Source organism: Phymastichus coffea, unplaced genomic scaffold (genome assembly GCF_024137745.1).
Source record: "Phymastichus coffea isolate CEN01 unplaced genomic scaffold, Cenicafe_Pcof_1.1 PCOF00039, whole genome shotgun sequence".
NCBI lineage: Eukaryota > Metazoa > Arthropoda > Insecta > Hymenoptera > Eulophidae > Phymastichus > Phymastichus coffea.
The window spans coordinates 270,865-296,708 of NW_026706850.1; the positions used below are offsets into that span (position 1 = coordinate 270,865).

General features: G+C 36.6%; 5 protein-coding genes across 10 annotated transcripts; 3 read left to right on the plus strand and 2 right to left on the minus strand.

Annotated features, from left to right (window-relative positions):
* Positions 1 to 416: 416 nt before the first annotated feature.
* Positions 417 to 8,359, plus strand: LOC131663969 (uncharacterized). Of its 2 annotated transcripts, none has more exons than XM_058934780.1 (8): positions 417 to 770; positions 848 to 1,046; positions 1,111 to 1,568; positions 1,858 to 2,429; positions 2,860 to 3,490; positions 3,738 to 4,188; positions 4,365 to 4,533; positions 5,147 to 8,359. In XM_058934780.1, the coding sequence occupies exons 2-8, from the start codon at positions 927 to 929 to the stop codon at positions 5,542 to 5,544; spliced, it is 2,799 nt and encodes a 932-aa protein (XP_058790763.1). In that variant the 5' UTR covers positions 417 to 770; positions 848 to 926; the 3' UTR covers positions 5,545 to 8,359. The 2 variants fall into 2 exon arrangements, with proteins under 2 accessions (XP_058790763.1, XP_058790762.1); XM_058934779.1 differs by having other exon boundaries at positions 855 to 1,046.
* Positions 8,360 to 8,488: 129 nt separating this feature from the next.
* LOC131663940 (DNA repair protein REV1) lies at positions 8,489 to 12,370 on the minus strand. Its single transcript, XM_058934728.1, has 5 exons — positions 11,035 to 12,370; positions 10,517 to 10,958; positions 8,941 to 10,441; positions 8,737 to 8,873; positions 8,489 to 8,669 (listed from the first exon to the last, which is right to left on the minus strand). Exons 1-5 carry the CDS (start codon positions 12,275 to 12,277, stop codon positions 8,519 to 8,521), a joined length of 3,474 nt encoding a protein of 1,157 aa, XP_058790711.1. The 5' UTR covers positions 12,278 to 12,370; the 3' UTR covers positions 8,489 to 8,518.
* A 769-nt stretch (positions 12,371 to 13,139) lies between these two features.
* Positions 13,140 to 17,959, plus strand: LOC131663981 (centrosome-associated protein CEP250). Its single transcript, XM_058934794.1, has 18 exons — positions 13,140 to 13,145; positions 13,227 to 13,619; positions 13,695 to 13,798; positions 13,873 to 14,039; positions 14,239 to 14,399; positions 14,469 to 14,648; positions 14,712 to 14,830; positions 14,992 to 15,171; positions 15,259 to 15,545; positions 15,614 to 15,816; positions 15,893 to 16,105; positions 16,238 to 16,460; positions 16,547 to 16,695; positions 16,829 to 16,930; positions 17,000 to 17,209; positions 17,276 to 17,458; positions 17,519 to 17,668; positions 17,747 to 17,959. Exons 1-18 carry the CDS (start codon positions 13,140 to 13,142, stop codon positions 17,957 to 17,959), a joined length of 3,243 nt encoding a protein of 1,080 aa, XP_058790777.1.
* Positions 17,960 to 17,990: 31 nt separating this feature from the next.
* LOC131664037 (trichohyalin-like) lies at positions 17,991 to 23,239 on the minus strand. Of its 5 annotated transcripts, XM_058934877.1 has the most exons (8): positions 23,111 to 23,239; positions 22,945 to 23,005; positions 22,304 to 22,594; positions 21,725 to 22,142; positions 21,235 to 21,657; positions 18,897 to 21,157; positions 18,620 to 18,819; positions 17,991 to 18,502 (listed from the first exon to the last, which is right to left on the minus strand). In XM_058934877.1, exons 3-8 carry the CDS (start codon positions 22,577 to 22,579, stop codon positions 18,355 to 18,357), a joined length of 3,726 nt encoding a protein of 1,241 aa, XP_058790860.1. In that variant the 5' UTR covers positions 22,580 to 22,594; positions 22,945 to 23,005; positions 23,111 to 23,239; the 3' UTR covers positions 17,991 to 18,354. The 5 variants fall into 5 exon arrangements, with proteins under 5 accessions (XP_058790860.1, XP_058790861.1, XP_058790863.1 ...); XM_058934878.1 differs by lacking the exon at positions 22,945 to 23,005 and having other exon boundaries at positions 23,111 to 23,164; XM_058934880.1 differs by lacking the exons at positions 22,945 to 23,005; positions 23,111 to 23,239 and having other exon boundaries at positions 17,994 to 18,502; positions 21,235 to 21,312; positions 21,373 to 21,657; positions 22,304 to 22,752.
* On the plus strand, positions 22,859 to 24,913 carry LOC131663974 (ubiquitin-related modifier 1). Its single transcript, XM_058934789.1, has 5 exons — positions 22,859 to 23,000; positions 23,197 to 23,264; positions 23,410 to 23,491; positions 23,790 to 23,838; positions 24,330 to 24,913. The coding sequence occupies exons 1-5, from the start codon at positions 22,960 to 22,962 to the stop codon at positions 24,396 to 24,398; spliced, it is 309 nt and encodes a 102-aa protein (XP_058790772.1). The 5' UTR covers positions 22,859 to 22,959; the 3' UTR covers positions 24,399 to 24,913.
* Positions 24,914 to 25,844: the final 931 nt, after the last annotated feature.

A 25,844-nucleotide genomic window follows, 5' to 3' on the forward strand; every position in this document is an offset into this window, starting at 1 on the left:
TGCAAGTCCGAAAAAAGGAAAAGGCTAGAGAGAGATAGAGACTGTCTAGTAGGAGTGTATTGGTATAGCGTTTGGCGAGACACTTCTCTCTCTCTCTCTCTCCTTCTCTCTCTCTCTCTCTCTCTCTCTCTCTCTCTCTCTCTCTCTCTCTCTCTCTCCTCTCTCTCTCTCTCTCTCTCTCTCTCTCTCTCTCTCTCTCTCTCTCCTTCTCTCTCTCTCCTTCTCTCTCTCTCTCTCTCTCTCTCCTTCTCTCTCTCTCTCTCCTTCTCTCTCTCTCTCTCCTTCTCTCTCTCTCCTTCTCTCTCTCTCTCGCTCTTTCTCTCTCTTTCTCTCTCTCTCACTTGCTGTCTTTGTCTGTCTGCATGACTATATTCTTATATATCAGCGAGCGACGTACGCGACGAGAGTACGTCGTGGCTTGGCGGCGGTGCGTCCAACATAACGACCGTGTGGAGTTCGAGGATAATTTCTCGAGCGCATTGTCGTTTTCGTCGTTGTCGTTGTACGCTCTTGCGATCAATGAGTATGGTTAAGTTTTTATCGTCTCGCCATTGTGTGCACTCTAAATTTAGACAAGAATGCGCGCAGTAATTAATAGCACCGCCGCCAGCGCGGCTCCCCCGTAATGTGTGTCCTCTCTCTCATAAGGATGTGAGACCAACCGAGAGAAATGTCTCCGCGAGGATGATGACGAAGATGAGGTTCAAACAGCAGCAGCAGTGCGATCGCGTAATGCAATCTCCCTCGGCGATGACGGTGCTCGTGATTGAGTGAGTGTAGAATCTATTGTGATAGCGTGTTCAAGATTGAATGGGTGAGATTTGTTTGTAATTTCTTTTTTTTCGAGATTGTAGGCGAATCTTTGAAATATCATGGTTTAATACGTTGTCAACGTGAGAGAGAGCTGCCTTTGCACGAGGGTTAATATGGATTCGCCACCCTCTTACTCATTAAGTGTTACTGGACCGCTAAGTGATATTGGTAGCAGCGGTATTGGAGGCTCCATATCCAGTGACTCTGTTCGGGGACATTTTGCTACTACAGAGGTATGTACCATCTAACTAAATGTACAGTAATAAATAACTCTTGAACTATTCTTATTTGTTTTAGCTGCAGGAAAGTGACATGGAAAGCAAGTCTCTGTCACAAGACTCGTTTGACTATTCAGATGGGATCCATGGTGAGAATTTCAACACACTGAAAAAAGGGCCTATGTGGACAGATGTACTGTCGGCTGCAGCAGCAACTGTGGCTGAACAGAGGAAACTTGAGGAGATTGCCATCAAACCACCTCTAGAGTTTCAAGATAGCCCGTCACCACCAGATACCTCAGCTTCTTCTCTGGAGCCTCTCACCTCTGATACCCATACTATTTTAGAAGCCAGGAGAAAAGCAGCTAATCCATGTATTATTGAGTTTGCTGAGAGTTTAGTGGAGACAATAGTTGAGGAGGCTCTGGCTATTTCATGTAGAATATCGTGGCCAGAGGGAAGAATTATTTTAAAGCCTAAGCATACGCCTAATCATGATGTGATGCATGTGACTTGCAATAATAGAATCAGTAGAAAGTAAGTGACAAGTGTCCTTGTGTCTTTCTCTTATCATGTAGGAGATAAGTCTTCAGACAAACCAATCATGCACTTAATTTTTTTGCTCATGAATTGTCAATGTTTGCACTATGAGTAATAAGAACATACTAAAAATAACTTTAAATTTTCTTAATAATGCAAGAAAACAATCCTTTGTTTACTGTAATAGAATATGTAAATCAAATCTACAGCAATTTACATAGTCACTTTAACTCACAGTAATCAATAAAATTATTTTTTATCATTTTAATGAATTATTTCTTTGCAGCAATTCCTCGCGTTACTGGACATCGGACTATTTGACGTCGTCGTCTCCAGGTCTGGCGACAGCAGGTTACCAAGGTGCCATAACGATTACACCTTTTAGCACCTTAAATCGACCAAATTCTCGTTCGTCTTTGGCCTCGTCTCGTTTATCCAGCTCGCACAATTCGATCAACACCGCAGGATTGAGTAATAAAGCAGATGATAGTAGTTTCATTACTTCGGCAATGTCGCATGATATCTTGACTACTAGTCAAATTAGTGACATGTACAATGTACCCTTTGATTCGGATATCTATACTGTCCCTATCGATGTGGTACGGCCGTTTCACCATGAGCTAAGAACTCCTCAAAGGCCAAAGAGGCATAAGCATCATCGGAAGAGGCGAAGGAATGTATCTGCCAGTCAAAGTGAATGCGAGTTTCATATGCAAGCGAGACATTATTGTGGTGGGATGCCTGGGAAAACTAGATCCATTGGCTATGTGGTCAAGTCACAGAAGATGCTCGCTGAGTGCTGCAATAACTTCGGCGCTACATCTCTTATTGGTGGTTCTACTGCTAATGAAATTTGTGGTAATTATATGATAAACATTTTCAATTTGAGAAACTTTAAAAGTAATTTTAAACATGGTTTATCATATTCAGTGGACCCTTATGATAAATTTTTAATCTTTGTTTGGAGTTTAATTCAGTTAAAAACTTTTCAATTATTTAATGTAAAAGCAACATCTAAAATTATTAAAATTGATATATACACTATTTTTTCATGTTCTTTAAAACGACGATGTTTATTAGATTTATTTCATATTAATTAATATGACTATTATTTTTAAAATATAGTCATCAATTATCAAAATAATTTATCCTATTTTTTAAATCTAAAAATATCATTTATTTAAAATTTTACAAATAAAAAAAATTTTTTTAATGGTTTTGATTGATCGAATGATCGATAAATCCATTGGCAAAAGATAAATATCGAAGTATTCGTAAATTGCCCAAGGAACGACAGGCAAGCGCCACAGTGTGCCGGGTACTTCAGTAGCAGTAGCAGAAGTAGCGACAGTAGGCCGCCGACAGCAACAGCAGCAGCAACAGCAGCAGCATCATCACCGAACGACCGCAAGAAGTTCACACGTGCGCAACATTGGCGAACCAATTCATATGACGTTGCACGAGGTACGCCAATACTTGCAGACATTGTATTCGTCTGGTTCGAGCGAAAGTTGCGCCGAGGCGAAAATGAAGCGCGCGGGTAAGATGCAGCAACACGCTGTGATACCGAAACTCCTCAACCTCAATAACAACAAGTACAGCAATCCACACAACGCGACTGACTCATCGACAACGAACACGCCAATATCGAATAAGAGCAGTAACGGCCTCATTCAGCATAATAACAATAATATCAACAATAATAATAACAACAACAATAACAGTGGCAATGCTAAGAAACACAAAAAGAATACGCTATGCACGCTCAGAAGCAAGAAGGTGAAAGACGAGCAGAGGAGCGACGATTTGAGATTGGTGGATGGAACTGATGGCAGTGCAGGTGGCAACAGAGAGAAAATGAAGAAAAGTCAGAGGCATTTCACCCTCAATCTCAAGCAGACTTTGTGCAATATTTTCAGGTTTGTAATTAATAATATTATTATTTATTGGAACGTTCACTGTCAATCGCGTAATATCAGCTAATCCTGACGCAATTAATGTTCTAATGTCTTGTTGAATCTCAAAACATCTACATAGAGTGAAAAATAATTAATTGTCTATCCATGTTTTCTGCGTCATTGCATTTGTTTAAGTGCTATTTTACGCTATGAATTGTATAATCATAGAGCTCGAAAATCTAGTGAATCGATTACTTATCTCCAACAGGTTTAAAAAGATAGGCTCGCCGGAGCATCAGATAGTAACGAAACATCGTAATAACGTGATTCATCAACAACCACCACTCTCAGACACGATAGTCCATCCAGACGATGACGATTTGGTAGCCGATTACGAGCAACATCCACAGCAGCAGCAGAACAATAACAATGGTGGAGCAATGATGAACGGCGATCTTAATGAATTTGAGACGAGCACTCAAGTTGGTACAAAATTGCCATTTTTCAAACGTGCACTACCGCCTTTACCAAAGAGCAATGGACATGTCGAGAGTCGAATTAATTCGCAAATTGATGGTGCAATTGCCAATGGAATTAATGGGGGGCCGCCAAGGTGTGAAACACCCGCACAACAACCCATAGCGTCGGAAAATGACGACGAACAGGTCAACGAAGATACCAGCATGGACTTTGCTGCTAGCATTGAGAAAGTCAAGGACGTGAGTACAGTTTTATTAATGAATTGATTACACAAAGTTAGTTGTTCAAAATGATTCATACAATTGATGATGTAATGATATGATGATTGCTTTGTCAATCGTATTGCTGCTCTAGATTGTTTTTAATTTCATTATTGCGAATTTTGTTTATATTGGAGATTGAATTTTCCTTGCAGTATGGCTGGTATTGGGGACCCATAAGCGGCGAAGCTGCAGAAAAGATTTTATCCAATGAACCGGATGGGTCATTTATCGTGCGAGATAGCAGCGACGATCATTATATATTCTCGTTGTCATTTAGGCTGAACAACTGCGTTCGACATGTCAGAATTGAGCATGATCAGGGTAAGCACTTTATTTATATTGTTTCCTGTATCAGTGCTATGAATGAAATTCGATTCCAATTACATTCAACTTTCCATTGTACCTCGAATATTAAGTTAAATTGAGATAATACATTATGAGTATTAATTTGCTTTGCCAATGATTATATGGAGATTTTGTTTACTGTTATTCGAATTAAAGGTTTACATTGCATAATCGTTTTTTAAATTTAATTCCACATGTTAAAAGAAAAAGCATCGATCATGTTTTGTTTTAAAAAAAACTACATACATGAAATAAAATTATATTTATACTTCTTGTATTGAAAACTTTGTTTGTAATTACGGAACGTGATACGTTCGGTCACGATTACTAAACGTAATATTTTGATGGTAAAATAATCGATATTGTTTAGCAAAACATATTAATGCTATCTTCAATAATGATACATTTTATTGTATGTAATACTGTTTTTACGTTTAAAATCATCCGTTATTACTTCACTGAGTATATTAATCGCTAATAATTATGAATTGTACCAGTGTTACTTTATTTTTTCTTTTTTTCAAAGATTTCAAGTCTCGGTCACAAACATGTGAAATTTGAAATAAGACTTTCTTTTTGTTCTGTACAGGTAACTTCAGCTTCGGTAGCTGTACAAAATTCAAGTCGCACACAATTGTTGATTTTATTGAGAACGCAGTGGAACATTCACGAAGTGGACGCTACTTATTCTTCTTGCATCGTCGTCCAGTCCTCGGCCCCATGAGAGTACAACTTCTGCATCCAGTCTCACGTTTTAAGCAAGTCCAAAGTCTTCAGCATACCTGTCGCTTCGTCATTTTGAAAATGGTCCGTAAGGATTTGATACCAACGTTACCGTTACCACGACGATTGATCGACTACTTGTCGGCACCTCATTACTACAGCGAACAATTGGCATGTGAACAAGAGGAGCGAGTAGAGTCACCTGTAAGCTCATCTACTGGTGAACTTGAAAAAATATGCTTTACCCCTCAGGGCCTATCGTGAGCGACGCTTTACACAAGCGAGGATATACCACGATGCCCATGACGATACTTGTGTATTATATTTCGAGGACTGTTGCGAGATAATGCTCGCGGGTTTTAGCATGTGCGAAGTAGTAATTTTTTTTTTCATTTTTTGGGAGTCAAATGGAGTTGCTTGGGTCATTGAGGTGAAATTATAAGTGACTTCGGTTCGTGTTTAAATGCACGATAATATCTGTTAATTTATTTGACTAAATTTTGTTGCGATGATCTTTCAGTAAAAGCTGAAGTTGCAAATGATACTGTGATCGTATAAAATTTTGTTATTATTTGGATATAATAGAGTAAATTTACTTATTTTTTATATGAAACCAAATCTAAGTTCGTTTATAATTTGATTTTTATTACATTCCAGTATTTTGTAAAAAAGCAATGTAAAAACTAAAAGTAAATTTAGTTTTATGAGATATTAGAGTAATTTTTGAAGTGTAATCTAAAAAATCGATTAATTGTAAAATTGATTTTAGGGTAAAATACTTATTTTGTCTAAAATTGTCAACAAAAATTTGAATTGTAAATAAATACGGTATATTATACCTTAAGTATCACTAATAATTTGAAAAATAATGTGATAAAACTTACGTGGAATTGTGTAGATTTCACTTATAATTTATTCCTACAATCAACGAGCACAAGCAATTCCAAGGGAAATAATAAATGAGCGCTACTGTAAATATACGTAAAGACGGTTTTCATCGAGTCATTTTACGTGCGGAATAAGCAACGACGAGTTTATTTTGAAAATTCGCGTTGATTTTTTTTATAATAAATATATTATATACAGTTACTTTTTCACGCCGAAGATTATATATTGTTTTATATTAATTATTATGAATTGTTACCTAGAAAAAGTCTGGTTCTTTTTTTTGCTTTCAAGAGAAGAAAAAAACTATTGTTGCAAATTTAAATTATTATCATAAATATTAATATATTATTGTCGTATTCTTATAACAAGTATAACGTGAATACTTTTCAGCAGATTTTTCGGGATTTTGTTATCTATCGTGTAATAAGCATAAGATGCAAAGGAGATAAAAAAAGTTTTAATCACTCTATATGAACGCGAAGTATTAGGGCAAGTCTTTTTGTACTCGTATGAATATATTACGAACTATAATAATATAAACAGGATACTAAAGTAAATAAAAGAAAAAAGTAATGGACTAGGCATATAAGACTCGTGTAAATTTGCGGTTTAGTGAGAAAGTGCGTTAATTATACGCACTTAACGAAGTTTGTTTGCCAAGAGACAGAAGAGAAAACCAACCGCATTAGCAGTGATCTTGCGATATAGAAAAAAAACATTAGTGCAATATGTAATCATTCGTAGAGAAAAGTCATTCTCGCGCGGCCAGCGAGAACGCAAGTAGTAGCGTGTATAACGTTTGACATACTTTTTATAGTCCTACCCCCTTCCTCGTCGAACACGAAGAATTTGAAGAAAAAAATAAAACACACATTTAGTTTCTGAACGTTTTTTCTATATTAGTGATATATTTTTATTACGTACGTTTAGTTAATGAAATATCTTTTGATGCATGCGCCTCTTAGTAAGTTGTCAAAACCAAATAGAGAAAAAGAAGACAACAGAAGCCACACGTTTGTACAAGTTGTATTGTATAATTTATACGTAAAATTTTTTACATTAAACATTTATATTGTCTCTACCTTCGTTTATAAGCTTCGCCCCAGAAAAAATCTCTCATGTCAACATAGAAATAAAACACATGCGAGGGTAGTCTCAAAAATACCCGACTCAACAAATGAAAACAAAAACAAAATATTTCGAAAAAAAATATATTTATTCCTCCTCCTCCTTTATTCTCTACATAATTTCCTTTTATTTCGATATATTTTTCTTAGCGATGTTCGATAGCTTCGATATCTTGCTTATAATTATTGTTTTCACAATTTACACGTCTTTGTTTAAACTCTGCTATCCTTCCTTTTATATCGGTTGGTCTGAAACCTTTCAAATAAAAACATTCTATTACACAAATATAATCAATTTTTTCCATTTTTATGAATTCACTAAAAGTGTCAACTATTGATAGCTACCAAATAAATACAAACAACATATCTTCACGAAACTTCGAACTTAGGTTCCCTGAGGCTAGTACCTTCTATTATAAATATTGTTTTTAAACAGCAATCGTATAACAGTTATGTCGGGTCGGATATTTCTAGGACTGCCCTCGTACATACAAACACAGCGTCGGTGCTCCGATAATTAATAAGCTGCTTATTCTTCAGGATGTAAGAACAATATTGATAATAATGACAAAAGCGTGATACGTAATTGCACACGCACGCACACATTGATCTTTGCAAATGCATTTACGTGATTCCGTTGGCAAACCGTCTTTGTTTTTTCTCTATTTTCGTTGTCAATGCACGCGTAGCGAGTAAATCACCGTGAATGATTATTATTTGATTCTGTTCCTCAATAAAATGTTTTTGCAAGCAATTTTTGTACTGAACATCTAGCGCAGAGTATACGACTTTTTGCATACCATGTAAATTGATACCACCTCCGAAAATACCTATCATTCATTACCTACAGACACGCAGTAATTGACGTTAATATAAATATAATAAAGATTTGATTAGATGATAACGAACGAAATGCATAATAGCGTTTTAATCAAACACAAAGAAAATAAAAACAAACACGTACACAGACAAAGGTAAAATAAAGAGCAAGCGAAGACTTCAATACGTGATACGCAAAAATAATTTTGCGCAGGCATTGTGATTTCGTTTAAAATAAAATAAAAATTCCGTCTATATTAAATTGTCTTATTATTTTTCCGACTCCTTATATATTGATATTGTGTAGTTGGTCAATTGATTTGAATAATTTTATATAAATAATTTATCTGAACAATTTATTAACATGTCAACAAAATACTATTATAAAAATAACAATAAAAATATCACAGTATTGAGGTATGGCACCGATCACATTCCACTTCTGATGGTATCATTAGATCGTATGTATACTCCTGACGCATACGAATTTGAACGTGGATCACTATTTTTTTGTAAGTATCGTGCCAGATACAACTTTTAGTTTCTGATATACACCTGTGAAAAATATGTTAAGTTTAATGTATACGGTAATGTTAGAAAATTAATTAAACGTGTTAATTACCTATGCAAACATTTCATTAGAATATGAAGGTCTGCAAGACGGTGTTTTCTCGGTAGCGTTCCAAGGTAAGTGGTCAATGATAGAAAATCAACATCATTAACATTTGAACTACTTCGAATCCATTGCATAACTTGATGCTTTACCTTTAATATTACTAGAGTAGAAAATAAAATAACGACACAAATTTTTTATTTGAAATCATACCTGAGCAATTGGAAGTTCTAAGAGACAACTGACCAAATTTGATAACATTTCATTGTGCTGCGAGTTGACTTGTGAATTGTCAAAGTAAAAACTTTTGTTTGTTACTGAAGTTTCTTTACTTAATTGATTTTTTTTATTCTTGTCTTGTAAATCTACTTTTATATTACTTGAACTCGGTTCAGATTCTTTAGCAAATTTATTATGCGAAGTACTTGCTACTGCCTTTTTCTCTTTATTCTTTACCACTTTATCCGCTAATTTAGGTCTACCACGTTTCGATTTAGTAATACCTTTCTGAGGTTTTTCGTCATTTTTGAAGATGTACCAGCCATTGTTTGTACGTTTATCTTCAATTTGTAATTTTTTCACTTTTCGTTGAGCATCGCAGTAATGTTTGACTTCGTTCTTCATATCATTAGGTAAAGCCGCTAAAAATTCCGGATCGATTTGAGAAAATGATATATCTTCTATATTTATGTTAGTATTCGTTTGAATATTATTATTTAGGATAAGTGGTTCAGAAGTTCTGAAATCTTTGTTTTCATCTTCCATATTTTCATTTTTCTTTTCCTTATACTCATTGAGAATTTCATTACGAATATCTTCTGGTAATTCTATGAGAACTTGCATATCAATTTCTTGAAGTTCCGGCAATTTGACTTTACTTACTCTACTGGATGAAAAAGGCTTTATTTGTTTAAAAAATTGTGATTGCTTGGTTTGCCTAAGTTGACTAGAAATTTTGGTTTGCTGTCCATTTGTTCTTTTTGAGATTTGGCACTGATTTGAGTTATCACTATCGTAATCACTTTCCAAAATTGGTTGAAGTCTAATATTTATATCATCCGTATTGGAATCTTCCCTTCTGAAAAATACTTCATTCTTCACATTTCCTAACACTTCATTTAACTCATCGTCATCAAACTTTAATTCTTCAGATTCTATATGATTATCAATATTTAGATCTGTATTATTACTATTTGGCCATTTTAATTTTTCATTACTCGAGTCATCTTTAATTTCATCTTCAAAATTGAGTTCTTTCGAAAACTGATTTTCTTTACTCACAGTAATTTTGTTACTAAGGCATGTTTTAACATTTGTATGTTTTGCTATTTCTGTAACTTTATCTCCCTTCATTATATTATCTAAAACATTATCATCCAATTGTATTTCATTTAAATTCGAACAACTTTCTACATTTGAACTAACTTTGTTATAGTCTTGCAGTTGTAAATAACTGTCTTTAGAATTATTTTTATTTTCAGGCTGGAAAAATTCCATCAAACTGCATTTTGTAGATTGCTTTTTCGTGTAAGGAACTGTGATATGATTCACAGGTTTGTCATTTGACACTGCAGCTTTCATGTTATTAATAAATTTAAAAATAGTAGATCCACTCGCTTTATTTTTTGTAGACTCCAGTTTGGTTATCTGAATTCCAATACCTCTAGCATCTTCAGGGTTTTGTTGGAATTGGTTCCAAAGGTGTACAACTTCTCTGTAAAATATTATTAGTACAATGATACAACTATCACAGAAAATTTATTTTCTTCACAAAAATTAGAAAAAATACCTTTCAATTGTGATAGGATCGTCAGTTGAAGCGATAAAGTTCTTAGATTTGTTAAAAGCATCGCAAACTCCATGACCCATAAATTTTCTTGGTTCATTTGGTGCATCTTTGGCACGAAAAAGAACTTTTAACGTGACGCATTTACCTTTGGAATTGATTTTTTTCAGCCTATCACTGATCTCTTCACTCAACTTTTTTAAAAACTCGTGAGCTGCTGCAGTATTCTCAAATCTAATACCATAATTTACTTCAGCAGAAACGGATTTTCTAATATGCTCTAAGCTCAGCTTTGTATTATCAATTCCTCTGCACATGTCATACAATTGCTGACCATTCTTTTTACCAAATTCTTTTTGAAGATCATATAAAGGCAAAGCTTCTAAATCAGCACAAATTTCAATATTCATTTCTGCTAATTTACTACTAGTCGACCAACCAACACCTGAAAAAAATACATATTATAATGGATATGCTATTATAAAATTACAAATATTTATATTAGATAAATTACACATTACCTGGTAAATCTTTGACACTTAATGTTCTTATAAAGGACATAACAGTATCATCTGTCAAAAAATACTGACCGTCAGGTTTTGCTTTTTTCGTTGCCAATCTTGATTGTAACTTATTGTGGCCAAACCCTGTTGAAACTGGACATCCAGTTTTTTCTCTTATTTCACTTCTAATTATTGTAGCAAAGTCTAATGGACTCAATTTAGATTCTTGTAAAATTTTAGTACAATCAGCATACATTTCATCACAGCTAACTGCTTCAATATCTAAAGTGTAAGAAGCAACTGTGTCATATAAGGTATAAGAAACTTCTTTGTATCCTTCAAAGTCATATCTAATAACCTTCAAGTCTGGACAAAGTTTTAATGCTTTTCCTAGAAACATACCATTCCTTACTCCAGCTTTTCTAGCTTCATAGGAACACGAGGCTACCTCAGACATTGAACCATATTCACTTGGATTATCTGATATTTTGTTACCTTTTGCATGAGCAACAGCTATAGGAAAACCTCTTAATTCTGGATTTTTCCGTAAACCAACAGATACAAAAAAGCAATCCATATCAATATGCATGATAATTGGATTTTTATTTGTTATAGGTTTTTGATTCTGCAAATCACTAGGCAATTCCTCATCAAATAACTCTTCATCAGACTCAATATAATCTTGTCTAGCAGAGGGACCAGCCTTATGTCGCTCAATAGATTGCTTTTTTAGAAACTCAAGACCTGGGAATCTTCCATCATGTTTATCTCTTAAATCAGTAATGTACTCTTTGAACATTGTACCCATTGTTGAAATGTGATGCAAACGTGAATTATTATAAAATTCAGTTAGAAATTCTGGATTTTTAGTACAATTAGCTATTGCTGAACCAGGAATAATTGGATGTGATATAGATGGAGACTGTTCTTCTTTGGGCTTTGAAATTACTGTCTTGCTGAAAACTTTTGAATTTGTACTAATAGGCTCTGGTTGCACTGTTTGCGAAAGTCTGTTTTTCTTAAAATGTGAAAAAATTGCAGGCTGTGTCTCAGTACACTGAGAATATAATAAATAATTTTTATGATCTAATAATTTTCCTGCCTTTATACTATCCGTTATCCATTCTGGTTTGCAAAGAGGCAATGGTCTTTGTGCTTTCCTGTAAGCAACAATTTTGGAATAAGGCAAATTTGAAGCTATCATATGTGTTGTGCTTTGAGATCTTAAATAATGGTGATAAATTCCACCATGAGCCATCATTAATCTTTTCAATTCGTCGGCGGTAGGATTAGTATAGCCATTTACAAAAATTGCTACACCTTTGAAAATGTGTGATGGATCTGAAAATTCATGCTTGGCAGCTTCTTGAAATTGTTCTTCAAGTTTAGCCTTCTTTTGTGCCATATAATCATCCTTAAACATAATTAATCAATCAATTTTGAATCATTGTGGAAATTTGGAGTACTTTCAGTATATAGGTTAATTTTGTTTATTTACCCAATTGTTACAAAAATCTTTGAATCTGTTCTTCTTTTTCAAAGCCATTATGAAAATTGTATTTTTCCACTTTTTATAATCAAGAAACTCGAATCAGTTCGCGTAATTTGTTAAACTTGAATTTACTACTACTGCGCGCCAAACTGTTTACAAAACATTTGGCGTCCATATTGGGTTTGAATAATTATCTCTAGATGATGCGCAGATGTAAATTTAGATTATCCGAATTCAAGATTAAAGCGTTTTTAAAAATGTAATAATATATTTCATTTACCTTCGTTTCATTGTATTCAAATCTAAATAAACAATTACTTATGAAAAATTTGATTTCAGTATCAGCTAATTCCTTACCAAGTATGTAAAAACAATCAAATGATAAATAATAATAATCAAAATCAAAGTCCTTCAGGCTGCAAAGTTTGCCTTCCAACTTCATGTTATGCTTTTTACCTTTCGGAGTAGTCCAAATTTTTAGGTAGGTTAAAAAAAACTTTCCCATTACTCTTTTAAAGGAAAAATAATTAACAGAAAATATTTCGACTCAGACAGGTGTTTCACACTCGTACGCGTGTGCGTTTGATCTCACCAGACGCTCGTGTGTCGACGTTTCGAAGGTAAAAGCACAATGAAGGTACACTTTTCTACCTATTTCCAAGTCAGCGTACATCTCGAAAAAAAATAATAAAAGTCAGTTTCAATTTCCGTTCGGCAGAGAAGAAAGTCTCGTGGCACGCTGCAGCAGTCGCTGAGTCAGCAATTACGCGTTCAGTCGCCGAACTTGAATACCAAGCCGTCCAACAAGAGCCTGCACTCATCGCCGAGGTACAATCAGGTTTTGTTGAGAAGCGACAGATCAACGAGGTTCCCGAAGAATTGCACGAAGAAGGATAGCTTCAAGTCGCTTGAGTCCTTGTTCGATCTGAGCAAACCAATTCAACTGAACGTCGAGGATTTCCTCGCTGAGGTCCCGCAATCCGAAAATTTAGAGAAGCTCGAAGAGGACCAGTCCGAGAGTTGTCGGTCGAGCTTACAGTCTGATCGACTCGAGGATAACATCGAGAAACTGCGACCTGCTTTTGTGGATAGCGACTCGACTCCACTGTTGGTAGGCCAAAAGTCTCCTCTTCGTAGACTTGAACGATGTATCGGCGTACGCATTTTATTTTTTTTTTTTTTGTAGATTGACGAGTTGACCGATGAAGATACAAAGTCGGAGAACGACAGCGTAGACAAGATCGAGGATATATCTGTGCTGTCGGGAATCGAAGAAGACTCGGTGTCAGAGTACGCCACGGCTATTTGCTCAAAGGCGCACGGCGCGTTCGAAAAAAAAGATAATTCGATTTTCTCGCCAACAGAATGTCTGATCAAGAAATCTCCGAAGGTCAAGATGGCGCCGAAGATGCAAGGAGCACGAGAACGCAGAAAACTGCGAAATCCGGCGCCTGCGCGACCAAAGAGCTAACTGATAAAGATTCGCTTTACGCCCCTGCTTACGATCCACTGCCGCCTTGCATTGGCGAAGGTGAGAAATTAATGCCGTTTTACCGTGTGTTGCTTTATGCAGGGACACGTTTGATTTCCTTGCAGTGTTTTCCTTTTCTCACATTCTACTGTTGTACTTGTTCAACGTGTTCGACTAGCTTTATACTTGTGTGATTGTTCAATCGCCAGCCAATAAATAATCCGACAATTAAACTGTTTGCATTTGTCTTTCCGTCAAGGTATCGTTGTTGGCTGTGGAAAAAATCGCGACTCGGTAATGAGCGCGATGCCCGTGCCGGAATCGTATCTGTTTGAGGAGATTCTATGCGACGGCAAGAGAGCGAATACCATCCGCAAGCAAATCGAAGAATTGAAATCCATTATAAAGGAGCTGACATGCGTGAGTTTCTTTCATTCGATAATATTGATTGCGCGCGTCGATGTCTAATGCTCCATTTGCATGGCGAAGAAAGAGAAGCTGTCGGAAGAGGACACACTGACATTGAAGTGCAAGCAAGAAGAACTTATGCAAAAGATTGGTGAGCTCAACGAGATCACTCGTAAAATACAACGAGCTATCGGTATGATCGACCCGTCGTCAATTACTTTTGCTAAGATGTTTGAAATGTTGCCGTATCCGCACAAACCTGTAAGTAATAATCTGTTATGATGCGAGAAGTTCAAATTACAATTTCGTCTTGGCCAATAAAAGTGTGGAAGAACAATATGTGGTGACGATAAGAACGACGACCCTTGTACAAAGCTCGATGACTGTACGACCAAGCCTTGTCAAAAGTTTGCTTTTCCGCAGATCGATTACGAGGAGGATAAGTAAGATTGATTTTTACGATATTAAATATGTAGTTTTATAAAAAGATTTTCAATAGTTTTGCAAAAAATACTATTAAAATTTTGGTTTAAAATAAAATTTCTTTCGCTTTATCCTACTATTGCCGTTGTTTCATCTAACATCATTCGGTTCTATAAAAAAGATTGCCACGATTAATAGTCTGTGGAAATACCGAGGAGACCTTCCCAAAGATTGTAATAGCTGACAGTCGACCCAAAAGTCGCGGCAACAAGTGTCTCGAAGACTTAACCGGTCGTCTCTCCGAGTCTCTCTGCTTGCAAGAAAAGCTCGCCAAAGAGAACGCATGCCTCGAAGGCGGAAAGTACAGAATTAAAAACAAAAATAATTTGCAATAAATTTCAACGCTCACTTTAATCCACTCAAACTGTCACGAAATAAAATTCAACAGATTTCAATTGGAAAAGGAATTGTTAGAGAAGGACAGTGCGTTAGAATGTCTCGAGCGAAAGATTTGCGGGTTGCAAGCGGAGATGCGAATGATAGTACAAGAGAATAGCGAGCTCACGCGCAAGATGAAGGGTATTGAACAGCAGCAACAACAGCAACGTAGTTGTAGCCCAACGCCGAGGGCTTGTCCGGAAGCGGATTGTCCATCACCACGGAAACCCGAGTTCAGTGACTTGTCCTGCAAGTGCAGCTCGCGAGAACAATCTGCTAGACCTGCGTGTCCTACTGGTGTGCTTGCCGCTTTTATTCTTGCTACTTCTTGCCATGAAAAATGAATAAATATTCCTTAATTGCAGCAAGTCCAAGATCTTGCCAAAAACCAGGTCAGAGTTGCAATACTGCGCGACTTTACGGTGGAGGTTCTCACGGTGACATGTTACGTCAAAGTGGTGGTGGTGGCTGTGGAAAGCAAACTACAAGTCAATCTCAGCGTGGCAAAACATGTCCTGTTCAAATCGAGGAGAAACTCGCTGCTTACGGCACTGATACTAAACATCTGGTCTATACAAATTTAGCATTTTTATCGAGCAAAACAAAAAATTTCGTTATTCACAACTAACGATTATTTTCTTCAGAGCGAACAATTGACGTGTATAGAAAACACAGTTTCTAATCTAAAATCTGAGTTGATGTACCTCCAGCATGAAAAGCAACTACTCAGTCAACAACAAAAGCTTCTCGAATGCGCTAATTCATGCGCCACCTGCAACCCTGACCAGCCGAAATCAGCTTGTAAATCTATCGCTCCTCAAAATTCGATGACTTGTTTGCCTTGCAATGATGCGCCGGTAAATGAATCAGTACTTTTCTGACAAAAAGTTTTAAAGCTAAAATATATTTAATTCTACTTGACAGAAATAATGTATTAAAAATCTTGGAGAATAAATTCATGATATCGTATCAATTATCAATTTTGCCAGGAATGCGCAAGCCAGCAATTGCGCGATTTACGCGAACAATACGCGCGTCTACAGGACGACTATAAGAATAAATTGTGCGAGGTATCCCGTTTGCGAAGCGACGCAGAGTCATTGAAACGGGACGCTCGTGAAGCCAAGGAGGAACGCGAGCGTTTAGAAATTAAACTGACAGATGCTCAAGAACGCGCTCGAGTAATTGAATCGGAACGCAACGAATTGCTCGGTTAGTCGAAACAAAATTGCAACCGACAATAATGTTATGTACTCTCGCGTTTGTTTTCATTATCGCTCGTGTTTTGGGGGATGAAGGGAGCAAAGAATTGCTGGTTGAACAGGAACAAGCCATACTTGTTGCCAAGCAAAGGTACAGAGAAGTGCAAGATGAACTTGAAGAGTTGAGAACAATGATAAGAGATCAGGCCGCTCAGATCGATGATTATCGTAATAAGTACTTGCAGGTATGAAAATCTTTTGTTTTATTTCATTTTCAGAAGTTTCAATACTTGGTGAAAGCTTGTAATTGAAAAATATTTTTTTACAATTTTTGATATTTTTCGATGTATTATATCGAAGAATTTGGCGTTGTGACAGGCGCAGCAACAAGTAGAAGAGCAACTTCGGCAGTTAGACCTCATGGAAATGGACAATGCGAGGATGAATGAAAATGTAACCTTGGAAATCGGGCGTGTTAAGGTAGAATATCCACGTTCCCGAAAATTTACGTGAAAAACCCGTAAATCAATTTCTATGATTATTCTGTAGAACCAATTTCAAGAAAAACTCGCAGAGCTTGCACCACTACCAGATATATTGAAACAGACGCAGGTGAAACTGCAAGAGACTCAGCAATTGAGAATGCTTGCCGAACATAACTGCGAGGATTTATCACGAGAGCTTTTGACCGCTAAGGACAGGATCGATGCTATGCAGACGCAGATTAATGATCTGCAACGCGAAATTGAAGTTATTAGTGTGAGTATTTGAAAATTTTTCTTTGCTATTTATATTCCATTTCTTGTGCAACATATGTCTATGTAGGACGAGAAGACTAATGGTGATGGCAGGCTTGACGAGCTTGAGAGAAAGAATAGCGAGTTGCGTACTGAGAATGAACGTTTGAAAAATGCTGTTGCCAGGTTTGAAGAGCAACAGTGCACCGTGCAGAAAAAATTAGACGAGAAACAACATGAAATTGTTCAGCTCAATGCTACTCTTGAACAGGTGGGTAAATGACTAGTTTCAAAAAATAAATAGGTAATTAATTTTTTAATTTTCCTATAGGTACGAGAAGATTCCGCAAGACAAGTATCTAGGACAAAAGAAAGATGTGAAGCAATTAAAAAGAGTATGCAATCGCAAATCAGTGAATTTGAGATACAGTTGGCGCAGTGTCGAGCTGTTGCTAAAACTGCTCAGAAAGAAAGAGACGAGGTATGTATTTTGAGAAAATAATTGCTCTCAGGTTTGTAATATGTGGTACACGCATTATAATTTGTTTGCTTGATGTAGATACGGCAAAAGATGCAAGGACAAATCGTGAACTTGAACGAAGCTTTGCAACAAGCACAAGGAAGAATAAAATCTTTACAAGGACATGTTGACTACTTAAAAGTCTCCTACAGTAACGTCTTCGGTGGTCAAGGTTCGGGTGAGAGCCCTATTCCTCAAATGGAAATGCCTTTATCTGGCCAAGGCTATGACTCTTGTGACTGCAATCACTAAATCAAACAATAAGATTTTAAATATACTCTGTAAGAAAAAAATGTTTATTTGGCTTTTAATGGAATAAAAAAATGAGTGTACATAATTCATCTCTTTTATTACATTACTATATAGATACTTAAAAAATGTACGTCTATCGTGAGCTTTTACAAAGCCGCTCGAATTATCGATCGATTCACGATTCCGTAAAATTAGCCGCGCTAAAACAAAAAATATAAATGAAAATACGTGAGAAAAGAAGAGAAGAAAAAAAGGAACAAAAGTAGTCGTACAATCCAAACGCACAGATCGTTGGAGATAACATCGAAAAAACTGAAAAGTACCTTTTATGTCAACTATTTACACAAAACGTTCACGTATATAAAGCATATCATTACTTTTTTCTTTTAATAGTTTTAATTTATAATATCCGCGCTCTTTAGCGCCTGTATCATGCCGGCTAATGTATCAGATTGGCTACGTAATTTATCCATCTCTTCGCGGAAACGTTCCATTTGAGCCTCAATTTGGCTTGTCTTATCAGGTTTACAGCAAGATGAACACCTATAGTTGAAAAGAAATATTAGTTTATCAAAATAATATTGCTTCATTCATATACTTTTTTCATTAAATAAGGTTAAAGTTACATCTAACTTATTGTAAAAATGATAGCTTTCTGACCTTTCATTAGAATGGTGTGAATGAGGAGGTTGACTTGGTAAACATGAAGCTCTGTGCTGTGCTGAAGTGCTGGGCTCGTATATTGAAGTGGTATGATGCAAGTTTGTCTTATCAAGCGGATTAGGAGTTCGGCAATCTCCAACGCAACCTTTTTTCAATAAATCCATTAGGAGCCCACGTACTTTCTTTTTTCTCTTCTTCTAAATAAATAGCATTATTATTACAACACTTCGAAAGTAACATTAAAATTAATGATATATTTTAAAATATAATTTACCTCGGGTCCCTCAAATCCATCTAAGACTTGCCTCGATCCGATCAAAGGATCGCTCTCGTTCTCGCATGAATTAGAAGGATCACTAGGGCTGCCACCACTACTTCTCGGTTCAGAAGAACATTGATGCACCGTCTTAGTCTTACTTAAGGAATGTGGGGTGCAGTTATCGGATATTAAAGTGCGATTAACATCATCTTCATCGGAGTCCTCTTCGTCAGTAGGATTAAACGAGTGTCGTCGTGCAAGTGGCTTGTAACCGTTACAGCAACAGTTCTGATTTATATTCGGCATCGACTTCGCTTTACAACAATCTGGTATTTTTTTCTGTTCCTGAATGCACCCACACGGCGCTTCGACTCGTATAATCGGTGGACTGCAGCATGAATGTTGATGTTGATGATATTGTTGATGATGATGATGTTGGTGTTCATGACACGATAGACAAGACAGTCTCTGATTGTGCTCGCACTGAGATTCTTGTGATGGCTGAGCATACCTCGGAAGTAAACGGGATTTTTTGCTCGTTGACGCTGAAAGACCCTCGTTTTTGTTGAATATTCTTGGGGTACTTTGCCAACGGAGATTTTGCTGAAGTTCTCTTGAACGAGCAGTGGTGTCGAAATCCTCAGTAGTTACAGTTGCCTGACTTGTTTGACTTGTTTGGCTGAGTTCTTTGCCCCAGATATTTATCGTACCGTTCACCTCTGTCATATATACCTCGACATTACCGAGAAGGTAAGGGCCACATTCGCGGACTCCTGGTTTTGGATTATCTGACACTTCCTTTGCTTGAATCAAAAAACTATGCTGACGACCTTCTTCGTCTTCTGGATAGACATACACTTTAACATCGTCATCCGATGTAGATTCTTCTACTTGCTGCTCGTCAGCATTTTTTTTTGTATTAGCATTAGCGCTTTCCTGCCCTATTGTATTTGGATTCACGAATGGCGGCTCGGAAGTGATCGATGCATTTTCTTCTTGATCGGTTGACTTTGACAAATGAGGTATCTTCGTGGGCTGTGTAGAGCCATCCATCGTATCACTGGCTTTTCGTTTTTTCGAGCTTGATGGACCAGGCGGAGGTTTACTCGGTTTCGCTATTTCGTTGACCTTTGAAGGCTTCCCAGACTTATCAACTTTGATTTTACCATAGGTAATACTCGAAAGAGTTTGTAAAATCTTCGTAGAGGTCATGAAAGCTCGCGACAAAGCGTTTCTTTTGTGGATTGGTGTTTTCGATGGTTGGCAGCTTTCGTCTGAATTCAATGCAGTTGTCACATTCGGAGGATCCATCGAAATCGCCGCTACACTGCCTGTACTGTCCGACCATTGAGTACTTACTGTCGAGACACCTAACTTTGGGTCATTGTCCTCGAATTCAATCAAAGGCATATCATGAGTATTGGTCGACTTTTCTGTTTGAACAGCAGATACTTTTGTTTCAACTTGGAGAGTCTTTTGTTGCTCTTGATAATAGGCGACAGTTTTACGAAGATTTTCCAGTTCCATTCTCATAGCCAAATTGTCGGACATTGTTTTTTGATAAGCTTCGCGTAAATTCTTAAATTGCTGATTTCGATGATTGAGCTGTAATCTGAGATTATGTATCTCTGAATTTTCCCGATAGAAAGTTTCTGTTGACTGATTCACCATTATTGGGGTTTTTCTATTCTGAAAGTCATCGATACTTTTTTCAGTACTGTAGTTGCTTACAACGCTTTCTATTCGGAGTCCACTGTCGTCTTCGATTTCAACATTTTGTACTGGTATACTCTGGACATCAGTGATCTCTATCCTGTTGACAACTACTTCATCCGTTTCATTAACGGAGCCTCTCATATACTCGTCATACGACAGCGTTCGTAGATTGTCGATAGGTTGGAAACTTAGCGGATCTTCACCGTTCAAAATTGATGATTTTAGAGGACCACTCTCACGTCGTAGTATACCTTTTCGTTCGGTCATAAAATTGTTTTGATTTTCTTTCGGCGCAGTTCCGTTGAACGAAGGTCTTTTCTTGTCTTCATCTTCAATCAGATCAATTTCCATCTCTTGAGCTTTATTTGCTATCTCTATACTGTTACAGGATACTAGTTGCCTAGGAATCAGTGATATTTCACCATTTTCAACTCCTTGCTGTAAAAATGTTATTTTTTCATTTTCTTCACTCTCTGCAACCTCTTTCAGTGTTTTTTCTGTGTAATTCTTCATTGTCTGACATGCCAACACTACTTCTTCGCTTCTTTGAATTTGAATTTCTATAAAATATACAAGTTACAATGTATTACAAATAAATAACTATTTGATTTGGAAAAAATTATAAAATCTTATTTACCTGTAGGTTGGTAATTTCTATTGCGTGCTTCATCAATAGATTTTTTACGCCTTTCATTAGATATTCGTCTTTGCTCCGCTAGATCGTCGATATATTTTTTAACTTTGCTTTGAACATGAGCATACGGTTTTCGCTTACCTTGGTTTCTTTCAAATATAGCTTTTTGACTAAATGGATTAACATTATGCCTGTTTTTTAATGATGATCCTTCCATAAGACTTAAATCTTGAAGCGAGGAACTGCGCTCTTTTTGCTGCTTTGAAAGCCCATTATTATTAGGCCTCAAAATTGCATCATCTGAACCACCACCACCAAAATCTTGATCATCATTATAATCATCATCATTCTCGCCGTCTTCTTCATCATCTTCATCCTCAACATCTTCTTCTACATCTCTCCTATCATTTTTTTGATACCTTCTATCTATAATATTGATAACTTAAAGTAAAGAAATACTCAAAAAATATTTGTTAATGCATGATTTACTTACTATATTTTTCATTATAATGATCTTCATCACCTTCACTTTCATCACTGTATTCTGTACTGCTACCTTCAAACTCTTCATAAGACTCTTCTTCATCTTCATCATTGTGTCTAATCCTTCCATGATTGTTTTGATCGTCTTCTTCATTGTCATCATAATCATTTTGCTCCTCATAATCATCATCATCATCAATAACACAAACACTATCGCTGTCACTATCTTTTTCTTGTCTAACTGTTTGTTTTGGACTATTGCCTCCCACATCAACAAACTTAGATTCATCATTTTGCTTATTGTAAGACACTGAATCATCTACCCTCGATGTACTCGAAATAGTTACCATAGAAGGCATTTCCTCATCTTCTAATGCCCTTTCTGGGGAATCTGTAATAGGCATCTTGACTGTATCTTGAGAGTCATCCTAAACATAACAATGAAGTATCAATTAACCTAGTAGCTTAAAAACTTTCATAATTAATTGTATTTATAATCACTATATAAAGTACCTGTATTCAACAAGTATATCAGAATAAAACTAGTGATGTAAATATTTAGTGCATAACAATGAAAAATCAAATATACCAATGTCTTCTCTGGCTGCTCTTCTTGCTCTCCTTCATCCTGTGTTTGTTTTTGCTGTTCCTCTTGACTTTGACTCTCACTCGTTTCGCTTACCGGATGCTGTTCTACCTTCTGACACTCTGAAGAAGATTCCTCTTTTTCCTGTTCAATCTCAACCTTCTCCTTTTGCGGCTGATGTTCTTCGGTGGTCTTGCTTTCAACGACCTGCTCTGCAGCTTCTTCGTTAACCACCTCCATTGACGGCTGGAGCACCTCCTCGTTTACCGGCTCCGACATCCTTGTTACTCCGAGCTACCCGTTAAACGGCGGAAAATAAAAATATGATACTCGTTTAGTACGTTCGATTGCGTTATCCTCGAAGCTGCTTTTTCGTTGGCTTTCACTTGTTAAACAACTCGCCACCTCCGCTTTTCATCGTGATGAGGATGAGATAGTAACGCGCGCCGGGGAAATTTTCGTGAGACGAGTGCGTCGCCCGCGCGTTTTCCGTGTGTTTCGTTCCAAATCAGAGAAACTCACGGAATCGTGAACCGGCGCGGTTTTATAAAGCAACGTGCCGAAGACTGCTTGAAGAACAGATAATAACAATAACGACGTTTCCCAAGGTTAAACCCTGCGAGTAGTTCGAACGCAGTACTTACCAGCAGGACGAAACAATGGCAAGCGACGTCGGACTTCCGCTGAACATCGAGTTTAGGTAATCTGCATGCGATAGTTTTCTAACCTTACTTTTCATAATCAAATATCTTGTTCTTTTTACTTTCTGATTCCGATCAATATATTTTAATTAGATTGCACGTATCTTACCTTTAGTTTTTTGTGTTTGTGCGCTCGATAACAATTGATAAGATCATCAAAGTCACGTAATTAAATATTGATTTCACTTATTTTAGCGGCGGAGCGGAGTATTTGTTTAACAACAAAAAAAAGCACAGTATCACCTTACCAGCTGGCGAGAAATGTAAGAACGACGAGCATTGAGACTCGTGTTTATGCATGCCTGCATGTGCGTATGCGTGTGTGTGCGCGCGAGCGCGTACGTGTGTGTACATTGAACCACCTATGGTTTTACAATTTATTTTATTTATCATTCGCATATTTTGCAGGGACACTTGGAAAATTGATTATCTGGATTAGAGATAACTTGTTGACCGAGCGAGCAGAGCTTTTTGTTCAAAATGATACTGTGTGAGTTTTTGTATTTATTATATTTCAAAAGTAATTTAACATAATTATTTGAAGTAGTTTCAAATAATGACAATATTTAAAACTATTTTGTAAAATATTTTAGCTTTTAAAATACATGTCCGATTGGATGCATAATCCAATTGGAAAAATTACCGATTAGATTATAATCATAATATTTTTGCATATTCAAAGTGAGTTGGAGGAAGTTTGACAGGTGGCAGTATAGCGTAGTTTTCGCGTGCCGGAAACTCGCGCGTACTTATTTTTCTATTTCAAGTAAATCGCTTTTTTCCTACAGAAGACCTGGAATACTCGTTTTAGTAAACGAAGCTGATTGGGAATTACTGGTGAGTTTAATATATAAGCGTCAAATTACACTTTCTTCGCTCGTAATATTACTACCAAACTCGTTCTTCTATTGCACAATTATGCACCTGTTTATTTACGTTACTTTTTCATTCACTGTTGAATTTTTTTTTCACTTAGACAAATTACAAATTATTTGAAAATAAAAGGCAAAGTTCAATAACGATCAACAAGTCTAAAACATCCAAACAAACACTTAAAAAACAGTTGCAACGCTACTGGTGCAATTTCGTATTCACCCAACATTCCGGCGCTGAACCGCTGTATCGTGACGCTAAACCGTAACAACCACTTTTTTTACGAGAGTAAAGGGTGTGCAAAGCAAACACGCGAGAGAGTACGGAAAAAAAGAAAAACCGAAAAACAAGAATAATCTATTCGTCCCCAGTGTATTCGCGCTTGAAGAAGAAAAACAAGGGGGAAAATCTCTGGGTTCGATTAACCGTTCGTTTCTCTTTCTCTCATTTCACAGGGCCAGGAGGAATACGTGTTAGAAGCCAACGACACAGTGCTGTTTATCTCGACTCTCCACGGCGGCTAATGTCTCGAGGGAGCGTCTCTATGCGGGAGGCTATATCCTACAACCAAACACTCGTGCACACGTGGATATTTGAATGTATAAAATGTCTCTCGACCAAACGACTGCACTTCAGCGACTATAAACGCGCGCACGCTTATATAAGCCCGCGCGGAATCTTTTTTAATTTTGAGCGAGCGAGCAGAAGCGTATTGTGGATCCTTTCTTTCTGTTTCATATTGTGAGTTTCATTTATCGAGGAGCTCGCATTGTTGTAAATACAGTAGGACGCGTCAATCTAACGAAGGTATTGTGTATTTTCTGAAGTCCTCATTGCAGGACAATAAAGTGATTTGATATTATATTAAATATTTTAAAACATCCACATTTATTATCAGATATGATTACTTTCAAGGCGAGAAATTCCTTCCTTTTCACAGTGAATTTTAATAACTCTGCATTAAATAATTAAAATGATTTAAAGTTGAACATTGCTTATTTGAAAATATCTGAGATATTAGCCAGATAAAACTTATTACAGAGATCTGCTTCTCTCGAGCAAATCTAAAGTAGGGCACTGGCAATGTTAAAATATTATCATTTGTGTAGAATTCCCACGGGACGTACCGGAAATCTCGCAACGAATATTGGAAAAAGAAACTAATGCCTCGGAACTGGGCTATCTACATTCGCAATCACACGATTTTTCAAAGTCAAAACTTTGGTGTATATTCAAAGAGTGTCCGCGGAGAGGAATGCTAAAGATAATCCCGATAAAATGGAGCTATTATTTTTTTCTCATACTCTTCGTAAGCGTAATAGGGTTTTCTTGGTGCTACCGTTGTATTCGCGATATTCTCGACCTCGGCGTCTTTATGTTGCTGCATAATGCGAAAAGAATGAGATTTTATCAAACGAAGGAAAAATGCTGTTGAAAGGTATCACGATGTTTTTAACGATAATGAAAATAGTCGTTCACGCAAAATGAGAAATTTAAAAATGAACATTTTATTAATTTTACGTATTTTAATTTGTCTTTCGAGTAAGATTTTTAGCAGTCAAATTGGAGCTTTGATCGCACTTTGTTAATTTATTTAAAGTGAAAACAATAACAAAAGACTCGACGTCGTAAGTACTTATAATTTGGTTGATCGCTTTTGTGAAGTTGGATCCCAGCAGAGACTCTTGAACTTCACTTTAATGTCGTCACATTAATCTATTTTAACGTCTCTAGCGAAGTTTCTAAGGAAGAAGGCTGCCTACGAATATCATACTCTCAAGATTGGTAGAGTGTATTAGCAGTTATATGCACATTCCTTAAATTGCTTAACTAATTTGATGTTAATATCGCAGAAATTATTTTTGTTGAACTGCTTGTTCATGCGTTTTGCATTTGATTACTATTCCTGAAAGCTCAAAGTGCTATTCTCAGTACTGCTTTTGATAACTACTGTATTACTTAATAGAAAT

Excerpts from the sequence above, each read along its gene's own strand:
- LOC131663969 (XM_058934780.1), top strand. The coding sequence starts at position 927 with ATGGATTCGCCACCCTCTTACTCATTAAGTGTTACTGGACCGCTAAGT. Across the intron at positions 1,047-1,110 it reads GACATTTTGCTACTACAGAG|CTGCAGGAAAGTGACATGGA; the intron begins GTATGTACCATC and ends TATTTGTTTTAG. Across the intron at positions 2,430-2,859 it reads TACTGCTAATGAAATTTGTG|GAACGACAGGCAAGCGCCAC; the intron begins GTAATTATATGA and ends AAATTGCCCAAG.
- LOC131664037 (XM_058934877.1), bottom strand. The coding sequence starts at position 22,579 with ATGTCGGAGCCGGTAAACGAGGAGGTGCTCCAGCCGTCAATGGAGGTG. Across the intron at positions 21,658-21,724 it reads TCATTATAATGAAAAATATA|ATAGAAGGTATCAAAAAAAT; the intron begins GTAAGTAAATCA and ends TCAATATTATAG. Across the intron at positions 21,158-21,234 it reads TAGAAATTACCAACCTACAG|AAATTCAAATTCAAAGAAGC; the intron begins GTAAATAAGATT and ends TATATTTTATAG.
- LOC131663940 (XM_058934728.1), bottom strand. The coding sequence starts at position 12,277 with ATGATGGCTCATGGTGGAATTTATCACCATTATTTAAGATCTCAAAGC. Across the intron at positions 10,959-11,034 it reads AAGTGTCAAAGATTTACCAG|GTGTTGGTTGGTCGACTAGT; the intron begins GTAATGTGTAAT and ends TATTTTTTTCAG. Across the intron at positions 8,670-8,736 it reads CTAATGAAATGTTTGCATAG|GTGTATATCAGAAACTAAAA; the intron begins GTAATTAACACG and ends TATTTTTCACAG.
- LOC131663974 (XM_058934789.1), top strand. The coding sequence starts at position 22,960 with ATGGCAAGCGACGTCGGACTTCCGCTGAACATCGAGTTTAG. Across the intron at positions 23,492-23,789 it reads TTTGTTCAAAATGATACTGT|AAGACCTGGAATACTCGTTT; the intron begins GTGAGTTTTTGT and ends TTTTTCCTACAG. Across the intron at positions 23,839-24,329 it reads AAGCTGATTGGGAATTACTG|GGCCAGGAGGAATACGTGTT; the intron begins GTGAGTTTAATA and ends CTCATTTCACAG.
- LOC131663981 (XM_058934794.1), top strand. Across the intron at positions 13,799-13,872 it reads GAAGAAGACTCGGTGTCAGA|AATGTCTGATCAAGAAATCT; the intron begins GTACGCCACGGC and ends TCTCGCCAACAG. Across the intron at positions 16,696-16,828 it reads ATCGTAATAAGTACTTGCAG|GCGCAGCAACAAGTAGAAGA; the intron begins GTATGAAAATCT and ends GCGTTGTGACAG.